Source organism: Pelobates fuscus, chromosome 10 (genome assembly GCF_036172605.1).
Source record: "Pelobates fuscus isolate aPelFus1 chromosome 10, aPelFus1.pri, whole genome shotgun sequence".
NCBI classification, from domain to species: domain Eukaryota; kingdom Metazoa; phylum Chordata; class Amphibia; order Anura; family Pelobatidae; genus Pelobates; species Pelobates fuscus.
This window is the reverse complement of record NC_086326.1, coordinates 153,987,342-153,999,501: the sequence shown is the minus strand read 5'-3', so window position 1 is coordinate 153,999,501 and position 12,160 is coordinate 153,987,342. Positions and strand designations below refer to the sequence as shown.

The following is a 12,160-nucleotide window of genomic DNA, read 5'->3' as shown; positions in this document are numbered from 1 at the left end:
CTCAAAAATATTAATTGCCTTTTCCATGTGTTGAAATGCTTCAAGGCCTTTCAAAGTGAAAGAATGAACAGGAGTTTCAGGTGCTGTAACATCTTCTACCCCTTCAACTTCCTCTTGTTCTTCCATATCTAAGTGGTCTTCATTTGTAAGTTCTTCCTTGTGCGCTTCAAGAAGGTCATTTATGTCAGTTGCAGAGACGTCCAGGTCCAATCTGTTGGCAAGAGTAACTATTGCTTCTGTGTTCTGCTGTACAATTTCTGCTGGTTCTTCAAACCCTTCAACATTAGTACCAAACAACTGAGGGCAGAGCTTTTTCCAAACACCTTTCATGGTTGTCTCTGAAATTTTGTTCCAGCCATATGCTGTATTTTTATTGCATCTAAAATATTAAATGATTTTCTCCAAAAAGCTTTAAGACTTGGACCTGTCTCGTTATCTGTTGCTTTAATCAACATTTGAAATGTCTGCCGAAGGTACAGTGCTTTAAATGTGGCGATAACTCCTTGGTCCATTGGTTGCAAAATAGAAGTTGTATTTGGTGGCAAGAATATGATTTTGACGTTAGGGTGGTGATGTTGAAGAGAGGGTGGATGACCGGGTGCATTATCTACAAGCAGAATTACTTGAAAAGGTATTGATTTATCTTCACAATATTTTTTTCACTTCAGGTACAAAATAATGTGAGAACCAGTCTTCAAACAGCGAAGCAGTAACCCAACCTTTTTTATTGGCTTTCCATATGACTGGCAGTGTGCTTTTCACAATTCCTTTAAGTGCCCTAGGAGTTTCTGCACGATGCACCATCATGGGTTTTAACTTACAGTCGGTATCCAGCTGCGTTCCCACCAAGCAGTAAAGTTAGTCGATCTTTCGCTGGTTTAAAACCGGGCATTGATGATTCTTCTTTTGCAATGTAGCTTCTTGATGGCATGCGCTTCCAAAAGAGACCGGTTTCATCCGCATTGAAAACCTGTGATGGCGAGTAATTTCCCTCTTCCAATATTTCTGCCAACTTAGCAGGAAATAATTTAGCCGCTTCTGTATCGGCACTTGCTGATTCTGCAAGGATTTTTATGTTATGCCAACCAGCTCTTTTTTTATTTTTTATTTTTTTTGTACCGGTCAAACCACCCACTGCTTGCAGAAAATGTTTCTTCAACGTGGACTCCTTTTCTTTGTTTCAGCATCTCAAAAAGTGATCAAGCTTTAGCACAAATGGTAGCGAAGGTAACAGGCATATGGAGCTGTAGCGGAGAGCTGATATTACACAGCTAATCTCCACTTAAGATCCCAGTGAGGCTCAGGAACAAGTATTATAAATCCATAAGGCAATAATTCCAGTGGGCAAAATAATCCAACAATATCCCAACATCAATCCCAATGACTGGACGACACACAGCATCAGGAGCAGAACTGAAGTTTTAATCCCACAACTGTCTTTTAAAGCATTCTCCCATGCAAGGGATGGATTGACAGTAATTACACAATACACCAATCATACACGAGTTGCCACCCACACATTCCCTCCCCTTAGTGTGACACATAATCCCATTATATAGGACACAAATTCCCTGGGTTTTTGGATGTACCCCTAAACATAGGAGTACCCCTTTAAATCTTACATCCCCTGGTAGCCCTGATCTGGGTGAGACACATATCCAAAAATCACCCAGATCGGACCAGGGGTTCGGGAAATTCATGGAAGTACTAAAAAGACCGACCGCGCTGGGTTTAACAGCTGAAAAGGGTTCCATGTATTTTGGCCCTGCGGTCGGTCACAGAAAATGGAATGAAACACACGAATGGCTTAGGTTATGAGAGCTGGGGAGGATTTGGGTAAATCCCCTTGTTCGTGGGGTTCTTTCTACCGAACGGGGGGCCGTTCGGTAGTTTTTACACGAATTGGCGGCAGTGTGGAGGTCTCAGCTGTTCGGGAGTTTAAAATGGCCGCCGCCATGTGTTCGTCTCCCGAATGGCGGCCACCCAGAGAACAAAGAACACACTACACGAATTGCCAATTAACCGTTTGCAACATTGTTGCGAACGGTAATTGGAAGCACACTTACTCCTGGGGTGGTCTGATTGTTTGGTAGTTTCACTCACATAACTGGAGTGATTTTACCGAACAATCAGTCGAATGCTGCATACACTTCACATACACATTGTTGGGGATAAAATCAGCCCGGGCCCTTTGTGGATGATGGATATACGCAAGTTATATTTATACCCCATTTTAATAGCAGGATGGGAGGGGGGAAAATTGAGCATACGGGCGTGACAATGACATTGTTTTTCACAAGTTATAAACAGCTGTTTCTAGTTATAATCTTTCGTTATTTAACGCATTACATATTTGATTAAAAACAGATATTTACAAATACCGATATCTTGGACAATTAACAAGAACATTTCGAAATCCGTACTTTTCCCGTAACTAGGATTTTAGATCTTATTTCCGAGAATCGGAGATAAAATGCCAAATTTATTCTTGGTTCAAATTAACCCTTATATGAACAGCTAGGATAGATAGTGAAATGGATATTCGAATCTACAATTCCCCTCTTAGATCATATCATGATCTACCTTACGGAAAATATCCATGGGAGGCCTGCAGCAGAGAAATGAAAGGAGGTATATTCAGATGTGCTAATCACGTCTGCGGGACTTTCATTATTTCTTCACCTCGATTTCCCCCATTTGCTCTGTGCCGTAGGTTTTCCCTTCAAGAGGAGTTTGAGTTGTCAATTTTCAGCTTTTTTCAATTATCTGTTGAATACATCTTTTAAGTGTACAAGTTAAATATTTCAAACAGCTGACATGTTAACCATTTTTAAACACACTGACCATGTTATCTTTAGCTTGAGCCTTGGGTCAATACAGTCAAAGTGTATTATTCCCAACAAGAGAATATTATTATTATTATTATAATTCATAATGTAAGCTCATATAGTCACAACGGGAATAATATCTATCCCCCTCTTTGGACCAGGGTCTTGGATTACCAGTCCACCCGGTGATCTGGGGCCGGGTCAAAAAAAACAGTGGCAAAAACTCATATTTGAGGAAAAAAGCACATGTGGGGATACTCTGAGTGAGGGCCATGACTGTGTAGACATGTCATCCCCTCACGTTAACAGCATTAGTGACTTATAAAAACCCACACTTGTAAGTAAATAGCTCGGTTATCGGGATTGGGAAACACTTCTTGATTAGTTTCAAAAGGCCCACTTACATATTAAATCATGAGATAATTTCTAATCAGTTTGCAATTCTAACAATAATCCCAATCATGACCTTGCATCCTATGTCTCCTAATCACATCCCTATTTCGATGGTCCAGTCATATCCACACTTAATAAATGGGAATCCATCCTTGATACACTCAACATACATCAATGACACACATAGTACATCCATGCCTGAGTAAGCTAACACTTCCTCTCTCTCCGGCTAACTCTACAAAAATAAAAATAACAATAAAAAAATAGTTCAATAGTCCAGAACAATAGAATAAGTCTTTCAAGGAGTATAAAGAATCTTAGACACCATAAACTTTGTTCCATAATCTTAGACACCATAAAATAGCTAAGGGTAGCAATATGGCTGACAACAAGACAATGTCAGCTTCCACATAGTTCTTAATTCTTCTGTTTGCTGGATGTTCACCACAATGCTCTGTGCAATACCCCAATTGTTGAAAGGGTTAATACAGAAATAGCGGCATTAGACAGCACTGCACCTTCAGGACTTTCCAAGTTAGTTTATGTCCTCATAAGTAAGCATCTAAGTTTCTTCGGCCTGCATGGATTTTGACCAAACAGATTTACCGTATATACTCGAGTATAAGCAGAGTTTTTCAGCACATTTTTTGTGCTGAAAAACCCCAACTCGGCTTATACTCGAGTCAATAGTCTGTATTATGGCAATTTGCATTGCCATAATACAGACTGGGGGGGAGAGGGGGGCTGGCAGAGCTGTACTTACCTTTCCTGCAGCTCCTGTCAGCTCCCTTCTCCTCTGCGCCGTCCGTTCAGCACCTCGGTCAGCTCCCAGTGTAAATCTCGGCTCTCGCGAGATTTACACTGGGAGCTGACAGAAGAGCTGCACGGACGGCGCAGAGGAGGAGAAGAGAGCTGACAAGAGCTGCAGGAAAGGTAAGTACAGCTCTGACAGCCCCCTTCTCCCCCCACTGAACTGCCAATGCTGGACCACCAGGGAAGGAGCCCCCCTCCCTGCCATGAATCAAGCAGGGAGGGGGGACGAAAAAAAAAATAATAATAATAAAATAAAAAAGTTAATTAAATTAAATAATAAGAAATAATAAATAAAAAAAATTAAAATATATTTTTTTTAAAAATAATAAAATTGCCCACCCCCCACCAAGGCTCTTTAACACACACTGCATTCATACACACACTGCACTCATACACACACTGCACTCATACACACACTGCACTCATACACACACTGCACTCATACACACACACACTGTAAATAAATATTCAATTAATATATTTTTTTAGGATCTAATTTTATTTAGAAATTTACCAGTAGCCGCTGCATTTCCCACCCTAGTCTTATACTCGAGTCAATAAGTTTTCCCAGTTTTTTGGGGTAAAATTAGGGGCCTCGGCTTATATTCGGGTCGGCTTATACTCGAGTATATACGGTAATTGCACAAAAGGTAGGTAGGCAGGTAGGTCAGCCAGAGAGATTGGTGTGTAGTCCCAAATATCAGGCGGCACAAATACTCCAGTATGGTCTCTATAATCATACAAACACAAGGATCAGTACGACATCAATACATTAATTATCTAGGCTAAACTCAAATTAAAGACTAAAGTTAAACCCTTAACTTGTGTAACATGTACTTCTCTCAGTGTTGCTTATAATTCATTGAATTTGTCCTTTATAAAATTTTACATAATTCCCTTTGGAATACCTTTGTACGGATGAGAGAAGTACTTACACTATATAAATGCTAGAATTAAATGAGTATTAAAACACTAACCTATAAATATGGGAATAATTCCCAATAAAATACTGTTCTTAAACTTAAACCTTAATTTGATAATCCCAATTAATTACTTTAATAGAATTGGAATGCTGAATTCTGTCAAATTGTGTGGACCCTGATACATTTTTTTTTGAAACCGAACCCCTTTATAGATCCCGATGTCCAAAAAGCCACCAGTTCTGTATGTGTGTGATCATGTTTAATACTGTACAGTTATCCCACTTAAACAATCTTTTTTTTTTCCAGAACAACTAGGAATGAAATAGGAGAAACAAAATGAATTACTATTGTTCCAAAGTGCTTTGTTTAACCCCTTAAGGACACATGACATGTGTGACATGTCATGATCCCCTTTTATTCCAGAAGTTTGGTCCTTGAGGGGTTAATACAGGTTTCGGAAGAGTTGTCTTGCTGTGTTAAGGTTGCAAGTGGCCTCTGATAAGGAAGGGGCAGCAAACTGTAGACATATGTTATATTACTTTTGTTTTAAGGATTACAACTCATATTGCTCTTGGACTAGTATTCAATAATAAATCCATTATTTAATAGATTATTACGCTGAAATTTCCATCTGTATCAATACTGAGACAAACTTATTCAAATATAATTTAAAATAACACAGCAAAATACCCATTAACATACCTGACAATCTAACTGCATACTTCAAAATGAGTACCCAAAACACACATTTATCGCAATCACCATTTACACAGAATAAACTTTTAACAGCTGTATTCAGAGCATATTATTGTAAGGTATACCAATTTTAGTTTGTATCAGATTTATTTAAGAGTTCTGGTACCAGAGTTTTTTTTTTTCTTTTTAAAGAAGGGATCCCGTACGGCCATTTAACGCGTTTGACTTAAACATTTGTGTAACACTTGCATTAACCAGTTGCAACATATGTAGCCTGTCAATAGAATTTCTCCCTTATACGCTTATAGAACATTTGGACCAGATTACACAGACTTGGTATCGCCTGCATTTATCAGAACTCTCAAAGACTCAAAATATTTATACTACTCCATGTTAAAGGCATGGCAAAATTTTGACCGGTCAGTTTGAGTTCCCAAAAGTCATAACAACACAGGTAAAAACCTTTGTCCATGGTTTTCTGATCCTACATTCCATGACCAAAAATTCAAACCCACTTCTGCACAGTTTGGGTCACAATCAATAACCTCTCCGCATCCCCATACAACAATTTACAGATTTTCACAATGCTACAGCATACAATGTAAAGCACATACAACATGTGATGTACTGGATTACTACAAGTTAGCTTACAGCACAAAATGAAGCATGTGTTGGACCACTGAAAATATAAATTTATAATCATCTACATTTACAACATGAATTCTCTGCATCAAACACACAGGGCAGAAAGAATCTGGTGTTTGACATTTTGAATGAAGTGACTTTTTGTCCCAATATGAAAATAAAGGGCTCATCATATACAGTATTATAAAACATATCACAGGGACCCCAAAACATGCAATAACCAAAAGTATATCATCGGAACCGGGAGATCTGGGTGAACCACATATCCAAAATTCACCCAGATTCGTTCAGTAGTTTGGAAGATACAGTTTAATGCAGATTCCGCAGAACATATACAGGCTAAATGAAACATAATTACTGTATAATGTGTCCCCTGTTTTATAGTTTAAAACTACTGCACGATGTCTTTGTGCACCAAATACCGTCGAGATGACACCGTGTAGAAAAGTCCAAACAGTGTCTGAGTTAAAATGGCCGCCATTCATTGTTCTCACCATGTGCTTCATCCATTGTTCTCACCATGTGCTTCATCCATTGTTCTCACCATGTGCTTCATCCATTGTTCTCACCATGTGCCTCTGATACATGAAATGGTGGCCACCCAGTAACTCCACAGTATGTGCCCAGATAGTTCTTAAAGGACCAGCAGCAGCATAATAAAATACAATATGCCCAAATACTGTATTTAAAGGGCCAAACCTCCCAAGGGCCATAGGCAGGAGGCAGGCAAACAGGCATCTCCAATGCCCAGTGGCGAGGTTGGTTTCGCCACAATGCCTACTTACACTAGCATGTTATGTTCTAAAAACAATGTTTAACAGCCAGTAATTTTCATGATTTATACAAAAATGTGCCGACCAAACTGCCACACTTTGAAATGTCTTGAAAATGCTTGTAGACGCTGTTGTGGCTCTACACGCCTGTTATCGTATGCACAAGAAAAAATAAAGAATTATAATTTCACACCTCTCCTAAGCCTTCCTCCTTCTTTCTCAACGTCCCTCTCTCCTTTATCACTATCCTTTTCCTTCTTTAATTTCACACCTCCTCTCTAACTTTCAGGCTTGTACCTCTCCTTTATCACTTTTTATCCTCCTTTCATTTTTAGAGCTTTCAATCTCTACTCCTTTTATTTTTTAGCGCTCTTTTATTTTTTACAGTATTTTTAGAGCCTTCAAGCTCTACTCCTCCCCTTTCTTCAGGCTCTTCAGCCCTCCTCCTGCTCCTTGCTATGCTACCTGCCAAAATATGGCACAATGTCACACACACACTTACATAGGATAAACAGCTAAAAAACACCTGACTTACATTTCACAACTTTTATTGTCTGTCTACAGGAAGGGGGGGGCGGGGGGCGGGATTAGGGAAAATGCAAGATGTCCCAAGTACACTCACATCAATCTCAGGCGCACACACACACACAAACATGTTGTTTTTTACCTTGCCTTTCACTCCTGTTCACTGTCCTAAGCACACTCACATCAATCTCAGGCACACACACAAAAACCATACAATTAGAAAAAGCATACAGGTACATTAAAATGAAATAAAGTAGATATATTATGTATTTGTCATTGCACAAACAAAAACAAAAAACATAAATGTTTGTTTTCAAAGCAGCATTATTCCAGATCTGTACCTTTACATAGTTGTAGCGGATTGTATTCATCCTGTCCTGTAATATTCATATAAGACTGCATTTGTTTTATTGTATCTGTGTGTATATGCAAAAGATGTGTAATTTCGTATGTGGGTTCGGTAGTCTCATACGAATGAAACTACCGAACCATCAGACCACCCCAGTGAGAAGTGTGCGTCTCGTCAAGCGTTCACACTTCTCACAAACCGCAGCTTAATTGGTAACTGTTAAGTGCCTGGGTGGCCGCCGTTCGGTATACGAACCACGCGCGGCGGCCATCTTACGCATAAAAATCTCAGCGGTGTTTGGTCGTCGGGTGTCTGGAACTCAAATCGGACACTCAAACAACCGAACACCGTTGAGACCTCCAGAGTTCCATAACTCCCGTACGGAGGGACCAGGCAGCCCCCCGTTCGCTAGAAACAATGTACCGAATAAGGGAATACAGAGGAAGGTAACATTAGCTGTGGATGGCAAGAATTACCGTTTGTTTTAACTGCCGAACGGAGACCGACCGCAGGGCCAAAACACATGGAACCTTTCCCGGATACCACCTCGTGTGCAGTCGGTCAAACTTCACCCTCCACCTAACTCCCGAACCCCTGGTCCGATCTGGGTGAATTTTGGATATATTAGTCACCCAGATCAGGGCTACCTGGCTGTACCCTGAGTATTAAGCTATCTACTTGTTTTAGGGTACATCCAGGTTTTGGGGAAAAGTGCAGTACAACTAATGGGATTATGAGTCACACTGAGGGGAGGAGAGGTGTGTCGTCCAGTCATTGGGATTGCTGTTGGGATATTGTTGGACTATTTTGCCTGCTGGAATTACTACTCTATGGATTTATAATACTTGTTCCTGAGCCTCACTGGGATCTTAAGTGGAGCTTAGCTGTGGAATATCAGCTCTCCGCTACAATAGTGTTTCATAAACTCTATCAAAATTCTATGCAGGTGTTAATTAATACAATTATAGTACAGTACCTCACATACTATCACTCATCTACTGTACACTGCGCCATCCATTGAGTAAATGTTCCAGATTCTGTTACATCCTGTTCTAAACAGAAAAATACTTAAATTGGATATAAAGACAAAGCTAATTATACAGATTTTAAACTTACCTTTCACTCCTGTTCACTCTCTTGGCCTCAAATTCCTTTTCCAGTTCCTCCAAACACGCTCCATGTTCCGCATCCACGGATCGCCGAAACAAAATTGCAGCGGAAATAAAATGGCGCGCGCATCCGAAAAACGTTCGTAAAGGCGGGAAAACGTAAAGTGGGAGTTCGTAAACCGGGAAATTACTGTATTAATAAGATATGGTTTACAACTTAAAGATGCTTAACCCCTTAAGGACACATGACATGTGTGACATGTCATGATTCCCTTTTATTGCAGAAGTTTGGTCCTTAAGGGGTTAAACACAATGCCACACTTTGGGGGAGTGCTAACCATTGGTTTGGAGAATTTTGTATTAAAGGTGTTCAACGCCCAAATACTTATTTACTTATTTTTTGTTCCCCCAGATGATTATTTGAACAGAAGTTGTCCTATGCGTCACAAGAAGAAAAATCCACTCCAGCATAACCACAAATCCACCAGCATAAAAGCTATAGATTCTACTGAACTAGAAGAAGGAAGTCCCTCAGAATCGTGTATGTCTGATCATGAGAGACTACATGGAGAAGAAAAGCTATTTGATTGTTCTGAATGTGGGAAGTGTTTTACCCAGAACTTATACCTTGTTAGGCATCAGAGAACTCACACAGGAGAGCTGCCCTTCTCATGTTATGAGTGTAGGAAACGTTTTAGATCTAGTTATTTACTTATTAAACATCAAAGGACTCACACTGGCGATAAACCATTTGCATGTTCTGAGTGTGGGAAATGTTTTGGCAGTAATCCAGATCTCATTAGGCACCAGACAACTCATACTGGTGTGAAAGCTTTTTCCTGTTCTGAATGTGGGAAATGTTTTAATGCTAAATATCTGCTACTTGGGCACCACAGAACACACACAGGAGAAAAACCTTTTTCATGTTCAGATTGTGGGAAATACTTTAGATTTAAATCTAATTATGATAGACATCAGAGAACTCACACTGGAGAGAAACCATTTGCATGTACGGAGTGTGGGAAATGTTTCAGCTCTAAGTTTCTGCTTTGTAAACACCAGATAACTCACACAGAAGATAAAACATTTTCATGTTCTGAATGTGGGAAATGTTTTAGCAGTAATCCAGCTCTCATTAGGCACCAGACAACTCATACAGGTGTGAAAGCTTTTTCTTGTTCTGAATGTGGGAAATGTTTTAATACTAAAGATCTGCTACTTGGGCACCACAGAATACACACGGGAGAGAAACCTTTCTCATGTTCAGAATGTGGGAAATACTTTAACTGTAAATCTAATCTTAATAGACATCAGAAAACTCACACAGGAGAGAAGCCGTATTCATGTTCAGAATGTGGGAAATGTTTTGTTGAAAAAGCAAAACTAGCAATACATCAGAGAACTCACACAGGAGAGAAACCTTTTTCATGTTCTGAGTGTGATCAGAGCTTCAGACACCACACACAACTTGTTGCACATCAGAAAACTCACATAGGAGATATTTCCCTGTGTTGCTCTGAGTGTGGGAAATATTTAAATTGTAACTCTGCTCTTGTCACACACCAGAGAATACATACAGGAGAGAAACCATTCTTGTGTTCTGAATGTGGAAAATCATTTATCTGTAATGCAGATCTTGTCAGACATCAGAGAATACATACAGGAGAGAAACCATTCTCGTGTTCTGAATGTGGAAAATCATTTATCTGTAATGCATATCTTGTCAGACATCAGAGAATACATACAGGAGAGAAACCATTCTCGTGTTCTGAATGTGGAAAATCATTTAGCTGTAATACATATCTTGTCAGACATCAGAGAATTCACATGTGAAACAAGCAATTCTTTTCATCTGAATATGGGAACCTATTCGCCAGAGGGTTCTATAATGGTGTATTCCTAACACTCTAATTTTCCTTGAAGGTGTGTTCTCTGACAAATGTTAACATTGGTATTTTCCAGAAATATTTTACAAGAAAAGGGACATGGTCTGTGCTCTGAAATCAATATATTGTAATGTGGTGATTTTGGTGCTTAGTGTTTCCTTGAATACAATTACAAACTTCTGTTTAACAAATAATTTTAATAATTGCTTTTTTTAAAGTATATTATATACAGCTGCAATGTTTTTTCTTTTTTTTCTTTTATTGTTTCAGTTAATTCCTCTGTGATACTTGTCTGTGTCCATTAGAATTTCTATTTCTGCCGTAGTTTACTTTAAGGATCTCAGACCACGTTTTATACACTGAATGATTAATAAACATTGTTAATACAAATTAAATTACCGTCCTGACTGATTACTGAGAGCTTGCTGGATTGCTTTTGGGATCAACAGTGTCCCCGCTTTCGTATTTTCTAAAATAAAGGGACATCCTGAAGGAGCTCTTCCAAAGAGACGTTGAACCCTCAATCAGAGCAGATTTGAGTCTCCTCATAGAGCGTTGTTTCAGTGCATCCCTGTGAGAAGCGTTGCCAGTCATTTCAGTCCTTTTTAAAACCACTCTGCCAACAATTGGTATCAGACGAGAAACTTCCTGGAAATGAAACTGTTATTGATTCTGATTAAAATACCACAAACAGGGGGCGGAGCCTGGCATCCAAACGGAGCGGTTGTGCTGCACCTCAGCTCCTGCTCAAAACGACACAAATTGGGGATTTTACCCCTAAAAAACGACACAAGGGCATGCAGGAGAGGTGCCATTAAGTAGGGAACACCCGGGTGACACTTGGGTGCACAAACGAATCGTGTGACTCATCGAGACCCTGCATCACCACCCGAGGCCTACCAGAGATCGGGCAGTGGAGAGACGGCCGCTCACCACGCTGCAGACCTGAGTATGGACTCCCAGGGGTTCCTAACGCCTACCCCCCCCCCCCCTTTGGACCGATGGGGGTTATCTCGGTCCAGCATGGGCAACCGGAGAGACAGACGGAGCCTGGAACCGCAGCTCATAGGAAAGAAACTAAAGAGCTACCAAGCACATGGCCTGCTCAAGATGGCGCCGACAAGCGAGACAAAACACACACAAGGAACAGTCACAGCTTTACTCCTGCAGCCCTGGGAGAACACAGCGAGATCCACCGATTGCCTTACCGAGCGAACAGA

The 12,160-nt window shown here is 40.1% G+C and overlaps 1 protein-coding gene across 1 annotated transcript in view; it reads left to right on the top strand.

The window, feature by feature from the left end:
• LOC134575250 (zinc finger protein OZF-like) overlaps positions 1-10,894 on the top strand; it is a 29,960-nt gene extending 19,066 nt beyond the window's left edge. Inside the window, exon 3 of the mRNA XM_063434508.1 lies at positions 9,467-10,894. Coding sequence (XP_063290578.1) covers positions 9,467-10,887 — 1,421 coding nt within the window. The 3' untranslated portion in view covers positions 10,888-10,894. The remainder of the gene's footprint in view (positions 1-9,466) is intronic.
• The last annotated feature ends 1,266 nt before the right edge of the window (positions 10,895-12,160 follow it).